Source organism: Neurospora tetraspora (assembly GCF_033439725.1).
Source record: "Neurospora tetraspora strain CBS 560.94 chromosome Unknown B0H65scaffold_1, whole genome shotgun sequence".
In the NCBI taxonomy this organism is placed as follows: Eukaryota; Fungi; Ascomycota; class Sordariomycetes; order Sordariales; family Sordariaceae; genus Neurospora; species Neurospora tetraspora.
In genome coordinates this window covers 4,224,393-4,246,328 of record NW_026944383.1, presented here as the reverse complement: position 1 = coordinate 4,246,328, position 21,936 = coordinate 4,224,393, and the positions used below count along the sequence as shown (strand labels likewise).

Genomic DNA, 21,936 nt, shown 5'->3' with positions numbered 1-21,936 from the left:
AGGACACACACGTGCCAGGAACGTGCCAGTCGAATGCATGACATCCTAGGTTGGTCGTTGCCGATCCGGAGATCCACACGTTTCAAGAGTTGAGGTGTGGAGTTGGTGCAACCTCAGTCCCTCATTGGTTGTAGCACATAATGGTATATCAACTTCAAATATTCAAGCCGCCTACACATTCCGGTACCGAAGGACCGAAAGCAATTGATGCTTAACCCTTCAAGAAGTACATACCCAGTATGGAATTGTATGATACAGCGGGGGAAACAACACATAACAGTATTGTCCTCTTAGCCTAACATTAAACTAATGGTGACATGTATTCCTAAATGAGTCCAGCATCCAATAACCCTCTAACCGTGGACACGACGCCTAGCCCCTTCTTCTCTCTCCTTTGCTTGGACTTCTTCGGGGGGTTCGCGGAGGCAACATCATCCTCACATCGGGGGAATTATCAGTGTCGGTCGCCTCGTCAAAGAACTGCTGACGAGCTCGTCTCGGGGTTTCGATGGGCGCAAAGATGTACGCCTGCTGTGGGTTGTGAAACGCCGGGGTGCTGAAGATTGGATGAACCGGAGTCGGCGGCGGCGCTGCTACTGGTGCCGGTTCTGCATGTTTCCGGGGAGAGGATGGTCTCAATGCTCCGGAGTCTCGTAGGGAGCCAAATCCTACATTGGTACCAATGATGGCAACCAGGAATGCTGATAGGATGAAGCCCTTGATACAAGTTAGCATTGCGCCTAAAACATGGTAATGTATGCCGATCTCAACTTACCCAGGTTTTGTAGGATATGATAGTAAAGAACTCATTCAATATCTCGGCCATATTCCTTGCTGAGATCTGCGTCATCATCACAGTCGACGGGTCCTGGTTCATGCACGCTTCCCACTCGTTGCACGGCAGCTCCAAAGCCGGCGCCCGATTTAACTTGGGAGCGCATAGGTTTTTGTGGTAATTGCTTGTACATTGCGATATTTCGTGCATCAGGGTCGACCGAGCCTTGTCGGCGGCGCGGGAAAGGTCGTTGCGTACAGCCATCACACAGCTAAAGACCGCAAACAGAATAACGCTGATCAAAAATGTGTTGATGACGAATTGTAACCATCTCGAGAGCACCGCCGGAGCAGCAGGGTATTTGCTGATGGTGTCGAGGAAGCTGGTAAGCCAGCCGGGGCTAGCATTCTTATCTGTCGAGGATCGCCTCCTTCCTGGTCGTACACCCTCCTCCCAATCACTATCAAATTCGTCGGATCCATGGTCGAGGCGATGTCGTACGCTTCCGACGTCTCGGTCGCCGGGCTGGCGTTTCCGCTTCCTCTGCCTCCCATTTCGAAAGTAGGCCCTGCTGAACATGATCTTGCCTGCTGGTTGAGGTGTGTAAGCCGTATCCGGAATCTTGAAACTGTCATTGAACATAGCCTCCGGCGTGTCGGGTGGCATTTCAGATATGTCCGTCGTTGCGGGACTCGCCTCCGAGGGCGAATCAAACGTCTGCTCATCGGGCCGCTTCTGAGGTGTAGTAAAGGCGGGGTTTCGGAACTGGGGCGCCGTCGGCTTGTTGTGTAGTTGGGGGTTGAACGATGTATTAGGAGGTTTAAGGGTATCACGGTGTTCGTTGACAAGGTTGCTTCGGGGAGCAGCCGTGGTGGCTCCGAACGTGTGGTTGCTAGTCTTTGCTGGTTGTGAACTGAACGAAGCTGTTGGTGCAATAACGTCCTGTTAGCAAGAAGCTACTAGAGCATAACGTTAAAGACGAAACCGAAGTTGTGCCACCGCGAAGTCAATTTCAAGAAGAGGCGTTGGGAGTTGTAGGTTGCGTCGCTGCAGTAGAGGAGTGCGACTTACATAGTGGTGGTTGTTTTGACAGAAGAGAAGCATATGGGCTTGTGTGGTCCACGGGCGGTTTGCTATCGAATTCCCATTCCATTGGCGATTCGTTTCCTCGGCGATCCATGATGGCGGGCAGTCGACGTGCGTGTCGATGTTGATACTTTTAGGAAGTTCACATTTGCCTTGGGAGTTGATGGGAGGATGGGCAGTCTTATGGTTGAGAGTAGAGGGCGGGACGACGTCAGATGGTCTTCGATTTGTTGGGGACAGAGCTTCCGGGGTTCAGGGATAGCACGGAAGTTACCCAGGACACAAAGTTCGGTCGTCGGTGGCAACGGCGCGCCAAAGTAAACACTGGAATTCGGCCCCAAATAATTTGGCCCTGGTCGTGACTGACTTTGCTCCCTGGCTTCTGCTGCGTGCCTGCATCCACTGCAGGGCAGAGAGTTTGGGGTGGAGTGTCTTTAAGTAGGGACACCCCACAGCGTGTAAAGCCACCCCGTGCTGAAGGTGAGTGACGCTCGACCGTGACAGTGACGAAGACTGCCTGCAACGCCCGGCGCGGTAGATTTGCTCGTGGCTAAACAGCGCACAGACCAAGCGGCCAGCCCGTTGCCTTGTCTGGGGATGGATTGAGAATTGAACTTGAACCATTGTCCATTCCTAAAAACAACCAAACCGCAACTCAAACCCAGAAATTTCAACCATTCACTCATCTTCTTTTCCGCCGATAGCTTCTGCGTCTAGAAGAAAAGCCCGCTTTTGAACTATTCAAACGAATTATCCCGTCCGCATCAGCATATCAACACCCATTCAGCAACAGCCATGTCGGACGCCGCTTCTCCGGCGGGTTCCCCTGCTGCCGAACCCACTGAGCATCGCGATGAGGACCAGATCAACGAGACACACCAGGACGACGAAAGCAATCACGGAGGAAATGACGATGATAACGATGGAGGCAACGATAAGGATTCCGATGTCCTGTCCGAAATCGACGAGAATGAGTTTGGCGACGATTACGGCTCCCGGCCCGTTGACATTGACGAAAATGTGGCCATGAAGCTGAAGGCGCGGAGGAAGACGACCACAGAGACGACAAAGAAGCCAAAAGAAGGACGGAGGCCCAAGAAGCGGTCGCGTGGTGACGATGACGTTGACGCTGCGGATGACGACGGTGAGCGCCGACCACGCAAGGTCCGCGCCGAGGGCGAGCGGCGTGCTAGGAAAGAGGCAGAGGACCGGGAAGCACAGCAAGAAGAGAACCTCACTCCAGATGAGCGCAGACGGCGCGCTTTGGAACGCGCCATCGACGCTGCTGTCAAGAACCCCACCAAGCGCAGGCGAAAGAAGGACGATATTGTAGGCAGTTTCCCATCATTGCCACAGTGCAGTTTTTGCTGTACATGCATGCTGACCGAGATCTGAACAGGACCTGGAAGAGGAGACGGACGAGCAGATTGCGAACCTGAAGGTCGCCATGGAGAAGGCTTGCGTAGCCGACAACGAAGCCCGCGAACAGAAGCAGCCCGCCGTGCACAAGCTCAAGCTTCTACCCCAAGTTACCGCGATTCTAAACCGGACAGCGATCCAGGACTCCGTACTCGACCCCGAAATCAACTTCCTCCAGTCTGTCAGATACTTCCTGGAACCTCTGAACGATGGAAGTCTGCCCGCGTACAACATTCAGCGTGCCATCATGAGCGCGCTCATGAAGCTGCCCATCAACAAGGACGTGCTTCTGAGCAGTGGAATCGGCAAGGTCGTCGTTTACTACAACAAGAGCAAGAGCCCCAGCGCGGACATCAAGCGTGATGCAGAGCGGTTGTTGGGCGAATGGAGTCGCTTGATCCTGAAGAGGACTGACGATTACAAGAAGCGTCACATCGAGATGCGTGAAATCGATGTCGGGTATGTTTCTCTCCTCTCCATCCTCTCCGTCTACTTCCCATAATAACCAGTCGCGCTAACTCTCCTTTCCTGCACCAGCGCCGTAAAGCTAGGCCAGCGCGAAGGCGGCAGCTCCCAAGTGACGCTGACCCAGCGTCCCGCCGGCAAGTCCCGCTACGAGATCGAGCGCGAGCGCGCCCTCGCTCCCGAGGTACGCAACAACAACCGCGCCAGGCCCGTCGGCCTTCCCGCCAGCTACACCATTGCTCCCAAGAGCACGTACATCCCGGGCCAGGCGCCGACCGATCATCGTCCCATTGGTCACAGCGGCCACGAGGCTTTCCGGAGGATGACCCAGAAGGGCAAAGGAAAGCGCTAAAAGGATGTTTAATATCCTGGTTCTGGGTTATCGCTTGAATTTCGTCACGATACGTACATACAGTCGAAAGGACTGGTTAGTCAGGGCTGATTGACATGGCTGAGCCCAGTCGATTTCTGTGGACGGACGGACGGACGGACGGAAAAGGAAATCAGAAACTTCAGTGATGGGAGTGTCAAGGGCGCGTGGAAGAAAGAACTGGTCCCCAGGCTGGGTTGGGTTCCTTGTGAAAACAGAAAAATCCATTCACTACTGCTGCTACTATGGGAAAGGGACATGGTTATATGGGACCTATACTTCTATTCCACAGACGAATGACAGGGTTGGCTGGGTTTCGACTTACACATAGAATGAATGGGGCATTTGGGAAAGTTATACGTTAATCGTTGCACATGCATTTGAACACTTATATTCTCCAAACAGAAAGATACATGAATGATACTTGTACCCTGTTATCTCTGTGGATGACTTCGTGACTACTTCTTACTTCGGTATAACTGCCTGCCCCTTTTATAACTTCTCTCAATTAAACTTGGTGCAAGTTATACCTCTCTCTATCTAGCTAATGTGTGAGAACTCGACGGATCATGCTCACCGAGAAGAGAAGATAGCAGCCAAGAGAAACACTCTACAACATCACCATTTCTCTACCTACCTACTTGACATGGTAACTCGATTCGCCTCAACCTCTAATCGACGAACATCATAGTAGCCACAAAGGCAAGAACTTCCCGAGGGATGAGCAACTGCTTTTCGCTTCGCTTGCTTTACTTTTCCGTACCTGTAGCTACGGCATCCGTCCGTCCGTCCGTCTATACTATCCTATTCATCTTCATCACAGATTTATTTGTCTTGGAAAAAAGAAAGAGAGAAACACAACACATGTGATGTACTTGCTTGCTAGCGTATCTAGTATGAGAACCACACACTCCGAGAGGGAGAAAAACAAAATAGAAAAAAAGCAAAACGAAGGTGGGTAGGTATCTATCTGACTGGCTGATCTTTCGCTTCTAAAAACAAGTGAAAGAAAACACACTCCTGATCGTAGTAACTAAGTGAACATAAAAGGAAACTGGCTCTCCGCTGAAACTGAACCAGGGCAAAGCCAAACCGGATGAGGTGGCTGAAGAAGTTCCACCTCCTGCCTGAAGGAAGGAAGTATCAGTGCCGTTAGGTGTGGCAGTGTGGATGGACGGATGCTGTAGGTGGAGAGGGGAATATAACGGGTTGAGATGATTTACTTCTTGTCCCAAGAGGTGGTAATTAAGAGGTGGTAATTCGGATGTGGTCTTCTTTTTGTTTTCTTCTGATGTGCTAGCGCGAGGCTATACTCGACAACGTGGCTGGACGTGAAACAGAGAAGGGGAAAATCTCTAATTCAGGTGTAGTGAAACCCATCTGTCTTTATAAGCCTGCCTGCCAGCGCAGCGGTAGAATGAGCGTTCCAACATCTCTCTGCATTATACCAACAAAGGTGAAAAAAAGAAGATAATGCTCTCTCTCCAAGGTGTGTGTTTCCGCTCAGGAGTAGTAGTGTCCATATAAGCCAGCCAGCTTCCCCTGGGTTCTTGTTGTTTGTCACCTCCCCTCCCCCTCCCATACTATCCCCACTGTCCAGTGTCCAGTAGTGTCCTCAGTAGAAGGTCGAGCCTCCTCCATGTGTGACACTAGGACTAAACGACAAAAACAAAAATCATTTATCGCTTCCTGACCTCACTTGCCCAGCCCTCTATACCCTCGCCACGACTGCCGACCTCTACCTTGTCGATTTTGACGCCCTTCATACCAGGAGTGTCCTCGAGCCAGTTGTGTCCCGCCATACCGCCTGCATTGGCTCGTCTCTCGGGTATCAGCTCCAGCATGGGCGTGAGGAAGTCTGCGATGCGCTGAGCATCCTCTGCCTTGAAGTGGTATTTCTCACGCAGTACGTCCGGCAGCGCCCAATGCCTCAGGCGGTGGATGTTACGCAGTTCGCCTTTTCGGTTGAAAATCTCTTGCGACCATTTGCCGGATAGGCAAAGGGACTTCGGGAAGGGGCCCAACAGCTCGATAATCTGCGCGATGTGGTCGTCGTCCTTGCCATACTTAGTTCCGGACTGCGGGTCAAAAAGGTAGTCACCAGTGATAAGCTCGAATACCTGTGGTTTGTGTTAGGACCTGCATTGCATCGATAAAAAAGGTCAAAAAATTACGTACCATGGCAGCCATACTCCAGACATCCGTGCTTGCACCCCACTTGGCACCCAGAATGACCTCGGGCGACCGATATTGTCGGGTCTGGATGTCGTTTGTGAAGTGGTGGTTGACCCAGCATGCGTTTCCGAGATCTGCAATCTTGACACTGATAATGTCAAACTGCATGTCGTCTAGATTGCGCTTGTCTCCCGAAGTCGCGGGGGGTGTGGCTGTCTTATCTAGCGAAATTCCCGAAACCTCCTTGCTAAGGAGATCAGCGCTCTTCTCACGTCGACTTTGGTCGTCCTCCCCATTCTTGTTGTGGAACGGGGAGCCTTCTTGAGATTTGGCACCTGTTTGATTCGATGTCAGTCAGAGATACGTTGATAGCACCCTCATGAACCAATTCTACTAACCTTCGGCCAACATCTGACCAAGCGACTGGGGTCCTGGGGAGGGGAAAAGCGATCCCTGATTGAAGCTGGCATTGAGAGGCGAAGGCAACGGCTGACTGCCGGTAATTAGGGTCCTCCGTCTCCTGCGGCTATTCCGAGTGTTCTCCTTGTCGTTGGGTTCGTCCTTCACAACCCTCTTCACGGTTTGCTCGACGTCACCAATTTCGATCAGGACGTTTTCGGGCTTGAGATCTGTGTGGATAATACCACATTCGCGATGCAGGTAGTCGAGACCGAGAAGAACCTGTTTCGTGATTTGTTTGACGAGCGCCATCGGAATACCCCTGTGATTCCACCTCTTGATGAGGCCCAGGAGGTTCTCTCCCAAGACCTCGAAAACCATGCACACGTGGGTGCCGTTGGGGCCCTTGTGTTCGAACGAGTCGAGAAGGCTGACAACATGTCGGCGACCAGGGTGGTTGGGATTCGCTTGGACGATCTTGTTGAGAAGCTTGATTTCGTCGATGGCGGTTTCGGTGTAATGGGCGGCGGAGCGTACCACCTTGAGGGCTACGTGCTTTCCGGTGGTGTTGTCTTTTGATAGCCAGACTGTCGAGAAATGGCCCCATCCGAGCTTGCGCACTACGGTGTATTTTCCGTCCTTGAACTTTTCGCCAATGGTGACCGGGTGGTAGCCTCCCTTGCAGTAATCCTCCTGATCCTCCTCATCGGCAGTGTTCTCGGCGATGTCCTCTGCTGCCGAAGAGGACGAGGTCGGTGAGTTGGTCATAGCTGATGCTAAGTGTGCGGCCCTGTAAAAAGCACAATTGTAAGTATATGGTGTTCACGATAGTCGTGTTTGCACAGAATGCCGTTGGGATTAGGAAGGGTGATGGAATGCGACAAGCGACGCGGAGTTAGGCTGGGGGACAAGTGGCGGGGTCTTAGTCAGGGTTTGGGTGGGCTAGATCTTGTTCTCCGCAAGATGCCAAACTTTCAGCAGCTTCGGGACTGGGGTTTGGGGGTAGGCACAAAGCGGAATCGCAAAAGCGGGGGGGACCTTGTCTTGAGCATTGTCTTCATAGGTACTGCGATGTCGTCGACTTGGTTACAATGATCGCGCCGTTGGGCGGTCTCTCTAGAGGGGTGCGGAAGTATGGGGGGATCCGGGCGACAGCAAAGGGGGGGGGGCCCGGGGGTTCGCGATAGAAGCAATAAGAGAAGGGCAGTAACCTGAATTTCTTGTTTGGGGTTGGGTTAGGGAGGAGTTGCTAGGACGTCGGCCCTGAAAAGGAGGAGCGGTATGATGCAGTCTTTTGGACCTTTGGAGGACGTGAGGGGGCTAGGATGGCTGCGTGATGCATACAGGAGAACCAAGGGCACCAAGGAAACCACACCGTGACCTCAACATGGAAAGTGATGCCACACCCACCCTCGAGCCAGCCACAACAGGCTCACCCACGAGCCGAAAAGAGGTCGCGGGTCTTGTGTGTTCCAGGTTCCAGTTTCGCTCTCCCAGGGCTCTGTCTCTCTTCACTCGAAGCTGCCAGCGATGCACCCATGCATGTTGCGGTCATGTCTGTCGTAACTCGTAGCGCGGAAGAACCTGGCTAGACAGGATGAATCCAATGGTACGCTTTCCCCTCCATGGACCTGGCCTACCGTACCCCGCCACTTGGCCCGCGACACGGCTGCCCGACGAACCAAAGGCCGTCCAAGCCAAAGAAAGAGAAGGCTGACACCATTGACTGCACTGGGCTGATATAACACCAGGGCAGCGAACGGGCGAACGACGGACCGAGCGAGTGCTTTCTCGGGGCCGCGTTATAGAAGAAAAAGTCAAAATGTATGCATAAGAGGAAGCGTAATGCACCTACCCGGGACCGTCTGTGGTAATGATGGGCTTCAACCCGTCCTTCCTCCTCTTGTTATTGGTATTGTTGCTGCTGTTCTTGTTCGAATTGCCGTTGGAGGCAGTCGCCGCGGGGGATGAAGCTGCCTGAGCCGAGGTTTGCGCCGTACTGTCTTTGGCTTGTTGCGATCCGTTCATTGTTGGTATGCAGGAGGCAGGCTATCGTACACGGGCCGGAGCGCGGTAGGAAGACGAAATCGCGATCGGTTGGTGGTGGTGAGGAAATACAGCAGCTGGAGTGCGCGAACTTGCAAAGGTTGCCGCCGTTGATAGCGAGGGGAAGACAGGAGAGGTTGATGGCTGTGGGGAAGGCCCAAAATGCGATGCGACGGCGGCTAGTAGTGGAGTGCAAGAAGTCTCAAAATCTCACTGCCCTGGTCTGACGAGCCCCTTGTTAGCTCCTGATGCCTTGGGGCATTGGGTCATCAAAACAGGTTCAGGTGACGAAACGCGACTGATTCGGCGCCCAGTAACATGGGATAGAAGGGTGCAATAAGTCGATGGGGCAACGGAAGAAAATCGAGGCCGTGACTGTCGCCTGAGCTCGTTGTGTGCCGTGCGCATATCAAAACTCAATTGCTGCGGCAATCGAGTGTGTCATGCAACAACGATAGCTTATGACTAACCTGGAGAGAGATGCTTGTGGTCTTCTTGTTATTCTAGAAGTGTAACGGAATCGCTGGTACTCGCAGTATGTAGGCGAGAGTCGAACCAAACAAATGACAATGCCGGTATGGATACAGTGGGTTGTTGTCGTTGTTCAAAACACCAGTCGGGCTGGGGTTCTAGGGGCCTAAAGATGGGGCAAGGGTTCTTGGCTCGTGATAAGAAAAAAGAGGTAGAGGTAATCGTTATGCTTTGGTCGAAAGGTTAGGTGTCGGATGGTTGGCCAGAGGGATCTCAAGATTCCCCGTGTCTGTCGAATTACTCACGATCAGAAGTGGAAGAAAGAAGTTGAAAGAAAAAAGAGAGCTTGATTTCGCGCGCAACGTGACAAGGACGTCATCTAGTAATAGCCGCTGCAAACTGATATGCAGTGCCGCCGTAGGACGGGAAATGTGCCTTGCCTTGCACGTTGCGATCACCTTTTTCGCTGCCCTGTCCGCAGGCTGGGATATGTAGGTACCTGCTATAGCAGGGTGGTTGGTAGTCGCAAGAAAGAGTTCGTTTGGTTTCGACATCGGGTGTCCGCATCCAACTGCTCAAACCGTTGCGGTACGTACTCTTGGTATAAATACGGTATTGTACACTACAATGCGCCAGGAGGGGCTGAACAGTTCCTAGCAGGAACTACTGGTACCTGGTCGGCGGGGTATCACGGGTTAGAAGGTTGGGTATAAGTCGCAAAGAGATCGCTCACGAAAAGTTGCCTGTAAGTAGTGTAAAGGCTGGTACAAGATAGGGTATGTGATGCAGTGTCCTCTAATGTCCAACGTGCTTGAGCAAAACAGAAGCAGCACGCAAAGACGAAGTTGACGCACTCGGGGGAACTTGAAGACGGAAGCACACAGAGAAAAAGTCAGATTGCGCCTCCGACATTGAGGATTGCGACGGGTGGAAGAGAGAAAGGAAAAATAAGCCATGTACCCAACAAGGTTGGCAGGGATCCAAGTCCGTCGTGAGTCCAACGTGACTTCCCGGATATCTCTTGATCTCTGTGAGAGGGGTCCGAGGGGTTCTTCGCCAGGGGCTGTGCGCAATCAGTCCGAGTCCCCATATCAACCAACCCATCTCTTCATGTCGTCGCAACAGAAAGAACGACCCAGCGTGTGAAGCCATCGTCCAATCCTCAATCGTCACTCACGGTCTCACCCGACCTGACTGGCAGGTGGCCCTCGGGGCGGGGTTAGCGACGACTTACCGCTGGGTGGTTAAGTCTTGCAGCTGGCACGGGGTGTTCCAGGTTGTCACAGCTGCCCGTCATCTGTTTCACACCAGCCCGATCTTTTTTCTTCGTTGCGACATCATTGTCGACGACGCCCGCTAGCATCAGACCAACCACAACCACACCCAACCCTTGGGGGTTGAGTCGTCCAAGAGGACGGGACGGAACTTGAATGTGTTGATGCGTAGAGTGTTTACAGGTTGGCTTTGTTTTCTATCCCGTATCTACTCTTTCTTCACAGGTTTTCCTCTTTGTGGATGACGGATGGGAACCCTGCCGTCGCTATGCACATAGAAAACAAAAAACGGCAGACCTACCTGGACATGCCGTCTGGAAGCTACTATTTTTATACCTCTAGCCCGAGTTTCGAGAACATATATCCCCATCTTCGAGACCACCCGAAAGAAACTTTGAAACTACCGTATTCATGTGTTTGTGAATATCAAGTCCACGATACACATGTTCTTCATTGTTGACTACAGTAGAAGGGTATCATGGTTCATCTCATTCCCATTCACAAACAGCTACATACTTTCAAGGATGGAACCTGCTAGCATCTGATGCGATCAGGGCACCCAACCCAACCCCTTCCCCCCCACTCTGCTTGGCAGGCCCTTGTCCTGTCCCTGCACCCCGCGGTGCCGTTCGTTGATATCAGTGGTCGATGTCGTTGTCCAGCTGTTCCAGGTTGAACCAGGTTGCCAACCTTTCTCAATAAAAAAAAACATCCTGACCTGACGGCCCATCTGCATTCTTTCGTCATATCTTCCCTTCTCGGGTCGTGAGCAGTCAACGTCAAGTGCCAATGTCTGCTTGAGTCAACTTTCAAGACTCATCTCGCTGGGTTGGCCTAAATTTCCTTCGGCTGGCAAACTTCCTCTCCAATCATCTGAGCCATCAGATCAACTTCGTCTTGTTCGTTCTGCCAACATTTTCGTATCCTCCATCTACATGCTCGGCAGGTCTTGAAATGACCTTACCGTAGGCTATGCAAATTGGGCGAGTCGCTTCGAGACCGGCCAAATACGCGTTGAGACTTCGCAGAGCTGCATCAATCAAAAACCTGGCCCTTTCCATGGGGTTCAGGTATGTCCGTTGTGCTTCTGCGACGAGGCCCAGATATCAAGCTCTTTTTAGTTGTTCCCTAGACCTCGTCTCCCGACGAATCCCCTAAACGTCCGGCTGAAATCGAGGCATGATTACCAAGTGTTTCTGCCGACCGCGGCTTCCTCGAGTCTGCCTCTATATCATCTGAGAGAACTCCAGGTGGGTTTGAGTGTCACTCGAGTTGCTGGAGCGTTGCCAAGAAACGGTACAAATTCGACTCTCTGTAGAGGGTCTCCGGGTGGTACCGTATCCGTACAGCATCATCACAAAGCCTGCAAACGCAGGACCGTCTCTTCCGGATATACCACGGTGTGTAGCTTATTGCTGAAGCTATATCTCGCTCTGCATCAGAGGCCCATCTTCGCAGTACCTAGTCAACGATCTTCGAGGTTTTAATCGTCGACGATTGGTCCCTGGATATGCCGTAAGGTCGTGGTGCGTCTCGTCCAGGTTCGAATGGAGCTGTTTTCGCAGCAACGCCTGCTCGCGCCATCCCCTCACTCTCCAGCTGGGAAGATTTTATCGTCGATTTGACCCTTCGAGGGAATATTGATAGCTTCCGCGTCGGACATCGATCGTCGTTGTATGTCGTTCCTTCTTCTTTCCATAACTTGTCGTATACCTTCAACCCTTTGCTGACTTCCAGTGTTGCATTTCGAACCAGTTGCTTAGCGGTCTTGGGGAATCTCGTTCGATATCTGTTTCGACCGACCGGTCCATACTGCTGCTGCTTGCCGGTGGTATCGCCAGGATTCCGTCGTCGCTTCTGTTCTCGTACTTTCTTTCGTCCCAGTCGGATCGGGCTCGGCGTGCTGATGCCCCTGCTGATCTGTTACTATCGACGACTACATCGATGCTCGGCTGCTCTGGAGTTTCGAAGACATGAATGAACAGAGCCCTCAGAGCGGGTATTGAGGCAGCCATCACGGCGCAAGCCCCCTCGACGAGGGCACAAATTACCAGAATGAATCCCTCGTCTATTCAAAGGGTTAGCAGGATTGCACACCAAGAATCGGGGGTCGTGTGTGGGAATAGGAGAACTGACAGCTGAAGTCGTCACTCTCCATTTTGCCGACTGTCGACACCTTGATAAAGCCCGCGATTCCGGCACTATGAGGTTCATCATCCAATCAGCAGAGTTCCGGCAAAATTTCTATAGTCCCGGAGGTTGGGGCTTTTCACATACAAGACCCCCATGCTCATGGCTACAGCCACGCCGACCTTTTCGCCTCGGTACATGTGGAATCGCAAAAGGATTCGCCACGGTAGAAGCGCAAGCACGATGTCACACAAGGCTGAGTAAACTAGAGAGGAGTAGTCAGTAAAGCTTTTGGTGGAATAGCGTTTTGGGTCAGATACTCACTTCCGAGAGCAATCGAGTAGGCGAGGAGACCGGTGGGGCCCCAGCATTTTTTGACCTTGATATCAGGGTCATATGTCGCCTCCGGGGGGTTGCACAGAAGCCAGAACGTAATGGAGCTGCTGAGCTGGCATAGCGTCAAAGTAATGATGATAAACCAGATGAGTCGCTTCAACCAGCCATCCGTGAGTCGAAGAAGCGTCACGGCAAAGGATATTTTGCTGAACAGCACGTAGAGGACCGATGTGGTGCCAGTGATATTGCCGAGAATATACAGTAACATCCGGTTTCCCACGGGTACATCATTGTTGTGTAGCCCGTATCCCATGCGGACGCTGGTAGTGACAATGGCGGCGTTTGTGAAGAATAGGGCCTGTGTGATGAAACTGTGTCAGCTCTATTCGTGTGGGGAAAAGTCTTTCCAAATACCAAGAATGACCGGTTGGATAATAAATACCAAGGGGAACTAAGGCAAGGAATATGAAGTTGAAGGAAATATGGATGAGTGGCATACCCAAGCTGCTATCAACAAGTGATCATCCCACCAAAGGCGGCGGCCACGAATGATCTTGCAGTACAAGCGAAGGCCTACGAAGGTGGTGCAGACGGCTAGAATACTCCAAAATATAGCCAGAATCAACGCTCCCCGAGGGTTGGAAGACAGAGAAACGTAAACTGGCATCGCTCAGCGGCTTTGAGGGGGGTCGTTGAAGCATATGAAGGTAGAAAGGGTGCCGATGCGGACTACCTCCTAGCGAAAGGGCCAAGGCCCAGTGCACAGAGTCTCGCTGTCGACAAGAACGAGAAGATCCGTTAATGGTTTTTTATTGGAATCGAGGCAGTAGAACCACCATGATAAACATCTCCAAGAAGTATAAACGCCGCCGGTTTAGAGCCTCGAAGGAAGATATTTCCGCTCTTGTCGATATCTGCGTCTCTTTGCTATTCGTCGGACTGTCGTCAAGCTGAGAATCGAAAAATAAGCTGTTAAGCAATGGCTGTTGTTCAAGGGCCTCGAAGTTCGCAGTGTTTGTGGTTGTGTTACTATCCAGAGTTCATGGAAGCGGAGTAGGTGGTGGTGGTCAGGGTATTGGTCTCGATGGTCGTTCGATGGTCGTGGGTTGAGTGAGAAATGTTGAACCCAAGAGTGGAGAGATCTAAAATGAGATAAAATCAGTTAAAGGAGAAGAGCGTTATCCACGTTCGTCGGAACTTTGATATTTACCAGCCAACTGGGACAAGACAGGAAGAAGAACACGACCAAAACAAGAGGCTAGAAAGAACGAGTGTGTCTCATGTGAGCGTTAACCCCGGGATTTGACCGTTCATCAACTGCTGGGTCAAGCCAGGGGTATGGTGTTGTTTTTATCTTGCGCAACGGCTTGTCCCGACTTGTCCAGGCCCAGGACTCCAGCCCGCACCTGTCTGCCCCCTGACCTTGCTTAGACCGACCGAGATCTCTCGAGGCCAGGTCGGTTTGGGTTGGGGAGCGGTATCCTTCCGCCCATCAACGCCCACAGGCCACAATCAGGCACTTGCCTGGGTGATTGTGTGTCTCGATGCGAGCGAGTTGCGGAGCGGAGCGGGGCGGGTACAACAGTCTGAACTACCGGAACGACTCTGGAAATTGTCAAGTCCCGAACGTACGCATCGTCGTGACAAAATGGCAACGCGAGCGGTCCAGGTTTTCGGCAAGAAGAAGAACGCCACGGCTATGTCGAGATATTGCATTTTGGAAATGGTAGACGAAGAAAAGAAAGAGAGATGTCCGCTGAAAGCGCCCCCTGGTGTCCCTGGTGTCCCACTCCCTCGGGGCTGGAGATACAGGCGATGCTCTGTAATCCACGCCGGGCACCGCGGACGTCTCTAACTCTTCTTGTCGTTATTCCCAGCGCTCGCTCGCTTTCGCCTGTTGCTTGCGTGCAGTTCGCCAAGGACGAAACCCAAGCATGTTGGTGGTCCCCAAGGCTCTGGCAGCCAATGGGATCTTCCGCACTCCTGACCGGGAATATCCACTTGGGATTTGGGTGACTGTGAACTTCCATGCGCGTTTCGTTAGCGTGGTACTTGCAGAGAGCTCTTTCACCACCGTGACTTTCAGGATGGCGACAGTAGGTAGCATTTGGTTGAATAGCATCTGGTTCGTTATTGCCCGTTGTAATTGGAGTCAAGTTTTCGTGCGATGTGTGCAATTGTCGTTCTTACCTTTGCTCTGGACCAATAGGAGCACCGGAATCCCATGTCCTCTGAAGGCGTTGCAGGTCTCGCGCTAACAAACTTTTAAAGATTGATCTGTACAGCGACCCCCCGACGAATACCGCCGTGCCTCGTGTGTGTTGGAGACGATCGATCTCCATCTTGCGCAACAAATGCTCCCTCATCCCATCCACCACTTGCTCCCAGTGCAGTGGGATGGGACGGGACGGGACCGAGACGGCGAAACAACCATGATGTCCATCACCGTGCAACGCCTAAAACAAATGTCTTCGCCGTCCTGGGAGAAGATCCGGAGGTTAGCTAGAGTAGGGCAGCCTGAGATAGCGATACTCTCTCGTGATGATGACAGACACATCTACCGGTGAGCGAGTTTGGGAAATGAAAGATGGAGTCGCTGAATAGCGGGGTGCGAGTTGTCGGGGTTTTCGAATGTCTGCCGTCTCAGGCGCGCAACAATTCAAGCGCAGGGTCATACACGTCAGGTCTACAAAACCGACCGTTGACTAGTGAGGAACCCACTATTGGATTTGCAGAAACTGGAAATAATAGACGAGGTAATACATGTCACGGTGCCCATTCTGTCACGGAGATTACTTGTGGCGGGCGGTGATCTCGTCGATTGCCGCTGCCACATCTCTTTAACCGGTTTTTGCGCCATTCTTTTCCCGACAGGGGTCTGTAGCCAATGACGTTTCGCAAACACCAAAATACAACCCTTTGGCTACTTCAGGCTACTTTCTGAGTATCTTAGCAGGACGCTATAAGTCCTCTGACAGAGCCACTAGCTGCTTAGGAGCTGGGTACTCTGAAGTTTTTATGGGCCGGGAAAAAAATGGCGCAAAAACCGGTTAAAGAGATTGAGACAAATGTCAATAGACGAGGTTGGACTAGTGATAGTCGGCGGGAAGAGGAAATTGGTTTAGCACAAGTGGAAGCTCGGTGTTGAAGTTCATAACTCCAACCCACAAACTATTGGCCCTGATGGGGCGCGTTCCAATTTTCGACCATAGTATCCGTTCTGTTGATCCGTGTACAAAGCAAAATATACAGCCTTTTACAAGGGGCCTCTTGTACCTGTTGCCAAGGCTTTAGCGTTACAGGGGGTAGAACTTGCCTGGCGCTACAGGGGTTAGAACTTTGAGCTTGAGGTCGAAAAATGAAGGTATTCAGAAATGGAAAAAAAAGGGCTGCATTCGATAGCCACGGGTTCAAACTATCGGTAATTCAAACCGCGAAGATGTGCAGCAAGAAATGGTAGAGATATTCTCGATTAACGGCAAAAAAGCAGCTTTTTTCTATTTTTTTTGGATCAACAAGCCTTGGCACATTATCAACCCATTTTAGGAAGCTGACAGGCCTTTATGCAAGTAAAAAGCCACGTACAGGGGGGTTACAGGGCTTTGCGTATCCGACTTGGAAAACGATACGTACCACACCCCCAATCACCTCCTCCCATCCAGAAAAAATATTGTAAATATTTATATAATATGGAGTTTGTTAACTACGCGTGCCAAAACTAAATGTACTACTAAATATACGTGCTGTTTATGATAATATAATTATACTACTATTCTTTCGTATACTTTTATACAACTTTAGCAATAAATAAAGGGTATTTAGATAATACGATTCCCATTATCTATAACGAAATTACTAGTATTTTAAGAAAGTTACCAGTATTATATAAAATTTGGTATATTGTAATAGTAAGGGTATAGTAATCTTACCGCTAGTACGGTTACTTCCTAGAAAAATGATAAAAATAATTTGTATATTAATGTTTCTCCCTACTGACGTTTCGCTTATTTACTTTTTTACTTCTCCTTATATAATTACTCTCTACTAATTACGTTAATACTACTATTACCCTTCTTGAAAATTCGCCATCGTTATTATAAATAAATAAGAACCTATTATTGCTATAAATTAAAAAGAAATTTAAAATTTTTTTGATTACGAACCCGAATAGAATATTAACGAACCCTAATAACTTTGCGATCTTAATATCAATAAATTACTATTTAACTAATTTATACCCGGCGTATTTCCTTGAATTGTAGTAATAAATAAGGAGGCTTTATTTGCGCCCAGTAATAATACCGTTTTCGAAAATGTACTAGAAGGTAGTAAATACTATATAAATAGTCCTTATATAAATTATTATAATTAATATTTTTTTATAATAATTGTTACCCCTATTTTAAATCCACCGCCCGTAGAAGAGGTATAAGAAGATAAACCCGCTATTACTACCGCTGCTAATTCTAACCCCGCCGCCGATTATATCCTTATTTTTAATTAAATTATACACGTATTATTAAAAAATTTGCCGCAGTATTAATAAACGCTCTTTAAATTAGAGAACGATAAAATTGAATTTACGGCAAATGAATACCATCTCTACTAATTATTTTTTAATAATATATATTATTAAATTAATCAGTATAAATTTACCGACTGGTAATTTAATTGTAAGAAGTTATATTTACGTTATTAGTTATAGGAAAAAAAAAGGATATATACTATAGGAAAAGAACCCTAAGGTCTACGTAATAAGACTTCGCGTAACCCTTAATATTATTTATCGAAAGGGATTATAATCTTTTAGTATAACCGCCATACTAATTATATTAACGATATAATAATACGTATATTAATTAGCGTAATTATAAAAACGACCGCTAATAAACCCTATAATTATAATATAGATTTATTAGATTAAACTAAGCGAATTTCTAGCTTTAGAAAATTAATTACTAACGATGTCGTTCGAAGGTTCCTAGCGGCTACTATCTACTGTACCCTTTATAGTAGCGATAGCTGACTAGACGCCGCCAAATTTATATTCTATAATCTCGGGGGTCGCTAATTTGAAAAGTATAACGTATTTAAATAAGATAGGGTATTCTAGTTCGCTCATTTAAACCTACGTCGCGTAGGTAAGGATTTCGTCCTTTAATTGCAAATTAATTAAATCTTATAATATTTATCTACTTAAATAACAGTAAATAAAAATATTAATAGTTTTAAATTATTCAATAAAGTTATTAAGGCTACGCGATTAAATGGCGAGATTTTTCGTAGGGTAATCTAATCGATTGCTAATATATCATTTTTTATTATTTTTATCATTTTTTTTACATTTTTTATTTTTATCATTTTTATTATTTTTATCATTTTTATTTACTTATATACATCCAATTAACGCGTTCTCCTCCCTATTGAATTAATTCGATATACTATAATAGCGAAGGTACTTCGTTCTTATAGATATTATATATAATACGAACTAATTTAATTAATTATTCTATACCCTTTTTACTCGTAATAAATATAACTATTAGCTTCTTTATAGTTACTTCCTTACAAAAAAGGCCGATAGTAATATCGTAAGGGTAATTCTATTAATAATATGGGGGTAGGTAATAAATTATAGTAATTAACTATAGCCACTTCGTTACTTCCTTACGGACGATTTTACCGTCGAATAACGTGCTATAAGGCTAGCCTTCCTTAATATTAAGGTTAACCACTTCCTCTATTATATTTATATAAAATAAACCTTTAAATGGAAGCTCTCTAATAATAATTATAAAAAGTGCTTAGGATATATAGTTAATACTATTCAATAGAAACGTATTAAATAGGGTTATAATACTTCTATTCAGCTTGCCTTCGATTATTTGGATTAAAACGACCCTATATGAAGATATATTAAAAAGAATTAGAAGGATATAAAGTCGTAGTGGGGTAACTACGCTCGTAAATATTCACTTCTATTATTATAAGTATAAACCCCCTTTCCTTTTATTAATTTCTTTATTTATCCCCCTTAATCTCTTGAAAATTTAAAGTAAATAAAATAGAATTCGATTTTTTCTCAAACCTAGAGAATATCGGAGGAGACCTAAAGAATATCGGAGGAAACTTAAAGAATATCGGAGGAAACTTAAAGAATATCGGAGGAGACCTAGGAGTTATCGCTTATTATCGCCTCCTTTTCTTTATTTAACTTAATTAACTATATTTCTCTTTAATAGGTATTTATAACTAACCCTTTTAAAAGCTACTTGTTAACGTGTGGCTAGTACTGTGCCTTGTAACTGCCTTGTACTACCTTGTAGTATAGAAGGCTAGTTGAACTATTCCTTCTACGGAATCAGTTGACTCAGTCCCCACAGAATGTACTAGAATACAAGAGGTTTTGCCACTGTATTCTAGAGTCTTATAACTTAGCTAGCATTTCTTCCAGACTGATTTGTCATCACAGGATTCAACAGAAGCTTCTAGATGCTTAGTGTCCATGTATATAGAGACCTCTCCTCTCCTTCAGTTCGTCACTCCTTAAGCAAGCAAGCAAGCACAAGTCAAGCAATACAATATAGTCTTTTCTCACAGTGCAGAGTCCACTGTAATCTTCTGTCTTGAGAGCAGAGTCCTCTCTAAGACCTCTTTTACAACATCCTTTTATTGTACTTGCAACTACGCTGCTTCCTTCAGCATTGCTGTCGTACTTCCTACCGCTTCCGCTCCGCTCTGCTACAAGTGCATAGTTCACTGTAGCAACCTTGTACTGGTGCTATCATTATAGGCCAGTCAGGGCACCGCAGGAAACAGGTTATGAGCCCGGGAAACAAGAATACCCGGATTCAGCCTATCGATTCGCGCTTCCAAGTCACGATCGATTCTTGACCCCTTGGCTCTGTACTACAGGCCAACCTCCTATCTCTCTTCTCGGCAAACAGCACTGCACTACAGGCTGTAGACTGCTCATCAACTGCAAATAGTACTGTACTACAGACTATTTTCACTGGTCCCTCAAGCACCCTTCATTATTGCAGTACTATAATGGATCAACCGACTGAACTAATGGATCATACTGCAGCTTTTCCTGCAGAATATCCAAGCCTGAGCTTACAAGGCTTACAAGCTCAAATTCACAACCTTGAAGGCCAGCTTCAGCACGTTATTTCGCTGCTACAACAGAACTTGGCTGCTCAACACTCTTCTCAGACTCAACACTCTTCTCAGACTCAACAGACTCCTCAAGCTGAACAGCCTCCTCAAGCTGAACAGCCTCCTCAAGCTGAACAGCCTCCTCAAGCTGAACAGCCTCCTCAGGCTGAACAGCTTCCTCAGGCTCAACCAACTCTTCAAGCTCAGTCAACTCTTGAGTCTCCTACACCTACCTCGGAGCCTATTACAGCTCCAACGCTTTCAGCACACCTCGGAACTGATTTCAGCGCTCTTACTACCAAAGAGCTTGCTAAACAGTCACTCCAACTTGCTGAAAAAGAGCGTCTTTCAGGACCTGAAAACTACAATCAGTGGTATCAGGCTATTTCTATCCAGTTCAGGGCACTACAAATTCCTGAATTCCTGGAAGACCCTGACCGAGTTAACGCCTTACTATCTGATCCTCAGAAGGCTGCCTTGTTATTGACCCTTCGGAATACCTTAAAACAGGGCCCCTTATCTACTATTGCCTTCGAAACGGACCCTGCAGAGGCTTACAAGCGTTTGCGTATGCAGTACGCTCCCAGCCAGTCAACCCTCCGAGACTCCCTATATAAGGAGTTTCACTTCCTTAAGTTTGATGGATCTACTACTATAGTAGAATTCAACGCCAAATTCAACACCCTCGCGAGCCGACTTGCTGGTCTCGGCGTTAGGATAGCGGAAATTGACCAGATCAACCACTATTTTAACGTGCTAGAAAGCCACTTCTCTCAGTGGGTAGAGCGTTGTAGAGGCTTGCTGCGGCAAGAACAATGGCTCTACAACACAGAAGGCAAGATTACTAAACTAAGCCTTCTGTACTTCCAGGAAGACCTACTAGCTGAGACTCGGAATTCGACTACCACGACTTCTCAACAGCTGTTAGCTTTGCAAGCTAGCTATAAGAGAAACCACAGGTCGAAAGATAACAACAAGGCTAATCATCAGAACCCACGGTCTACTAAGAGGAAGGATCAAGATATTAAGCCCTTCAGCCAGCCGTCTGCTAAGCACACTAACCCTCAAGGCAAGCAGCAAGGCAAAGGCACTAAGAAGAAGGCCCAAGGAGAGTCCTTCAACATTGAAGGCACTGAGCAAACAGCTTCTAATGAAGCTTTCACTATAGGCTATAACCTTGAGTCTGGCACTATATTCGGAGCAGACAGTGACTCTGAATTTGTAGCCACCGAGGAAACTCCTGAATTCAGCCACCCAACTATCAAAAACAACAGCCAATGGCTCTTTGACACTGGGTCTACAGTGCACATCTGCAACAACAAAACCCTATTCTCGGACCTACAGTTCTCTACCACTCTAGGCACCGTAGGGACCGGAGGTGGTCCTGTAAAGCCACTGGGCGTTGGCACTGTGAAAATCGAATTCCTCGCCGGCTACAAAGATAACACAGCGGTTTACAGCTCTATATCACTCACAGATACTCTCTATATTCCTAACTTCCCGCTGAATATAGTGAGTGGCCATAGGTTGTATGCCTCTGGAGGCACCTTAATCAAGGAAAAGTTATACACAGCCTCCCGGAAGCTATTGGCATTGCTAAACTTCCAAAAACACGGCTTCTTCTTCATCACGAAGAATACTGTATCTACCAAAATTGATCCTAAACAACCATTGGCCTACGGGTCTACTTGGCACTGTTACACTACCAGAGACAATGCCGATCTCAGTGATTCTGAAACTGAAGAATCTACTGAACCTACTACAGCTCCTGAAATTTCAAAGGGGGTTATAGAGCCTCCGGCTCTGGATCCAACTCCCACAGCTCCCACAAC

The 21,936-nt window shown here is 48.2% G+C and overlaps 4 protein-coding genes across 4 annotated transcripts; 1 reads left to right on the top strand and 3 right to left on the bottom strand.

The window, feature by feature from the left end:
• Positions 1-66: 66 nt before the first annotated feature.
• B0H65DRAFT_451067 (Di-sulfide bridge nucleocytoplasmic transport domain-containing protein) lies at positions 67-2,347 on the bottom strand. The gene is made up of 3 exons (XM_062826034.1): positions 1,847-2,347; positions 776-1,698; positions 67-717 (listed from the first exon to the last, which is right to left on the bottom strand). The coding sequence occupies exons 1-3, from the start codon at positions 1,953-1,955 to the stop codon at positions 373-375; spliced, it is 1,377 nt and encodes a 458-aa protein (XP_062686560.1). The 5' UTR covers positions 1,956-2,347; the 3' UTR covers positions 67-372.
• On the top strand, positions 2,348-4,545 carry B0H65DRAFT_451064 (uncharacterized protein). Its single transcript, XM_062826033.1, has 3 exons — positions 2,348-3,190; positions 3,261-3,739; positions 3,818-4,545. The coding sequence occupies exons 1-3, from the start codon at positions 2,657-2,659 to the stop codon at positions 4,095-4,097; spliced, it is 1,293 nt and encodes a 430-aa protein (XP_062686559.1). The 5' UTR covers positions 2,348-2,656; the 3' UTR covers positions 4,098-4,545.
• A 1,249-nt stretch (positions 4,546-5,794) lies between these two features.
• Positions 5,795-7,457, bottom strand: B0H65DRAFT_416734 (putative dis1-suppressing protein kinase dsk1; the record flags this gene model as incomplete). The annotated part of the gene is made up of 3 exons (XM_062824051.1): positions 5,795-6,235; positions 6,294-6,625; positions 6,689-7,457. 3 exons carry the CDS (start codon positions 7,455-7,457, stop codon positions 5,795-5,797), a joined length of 1,542 nt encoding a protein of 513 aa, XP_062686558.1.
• Positions 7,458-12,195: 4,738 nt separating this feature from the next.
• B0H65DRAFT_415105 (uncharacterized protein) lies at positions 12,196-13,613 on the bottom strand (the record flags this gene model as incomplete). Its single annotated transcript, XM_062823963.1, has 5 exons — positions 12,196-12,548; positions 12,617-12,681; positions 12,758-12,875; positions 12,935-13,304; positions 13,446-13,613. 5 exons carry the CDS (start codon positions 13,611-13,613, stop codon positions 12,196-12,198), a joined length of 1,074 nt encoding a protein of 357 aa, XP_062686557.1.
• Positions 13,614-21,936: the final 8,323 nt, after the last annotated feature.

What these genes read in the sequence shown, in the direction of transcription:
- B0H65DRAFT_451067 (XM_062826034.1), bottom strand. Translation starts at nt 1,955, where the DNA reads ATGGATCGCCGAGGAAACGAATCGCCAATGGAATGGGAATTCGATAGC. An exon ending in GTCAAAACAACCACCACTAT is followed by an intron (nt 1,699 to 1,846) that starts GTAAGTCGCACT and finishes TTGCACCAACAG; the next exon opens with CTTCGTTCAGTTCACAACCA. An exon ending in TCATATCCTACAAAACCTGG is followed by an intron (nt 718 to 775) that starts GTAAGTTGAGAT and finishes ACTTGTATCAAG; the next exon opens with GGCTTCATCCTATCAGCATT.
- B0H65DRAFT_451064 (XM_062826033.1), top strand. Translation starts at nt 2,657, where the DNA reads ATGTCGGACGCCGCTTCTCCGGCGGGTTCCCCTGCTGCCGAACCCACT. An exon ending in GGCGAAAGAAGGACGATATT is followed by an intron (nt 3,191 to 3,260) that starts GTAGGCAGTTTC and finishes AGATCTGAACAG; the next exon opens with GACCTGGAAGAGGAGACGGA. An exon ending in ATGCGTGAAATCGATGTCGG is followed by an intron (nt 3,740 to 3,817) that starts GTATGTTTCTCT and finishes TTCCTGCACCAG; the next exon opens with CGCCGTAAAGCTAGGCCAGC.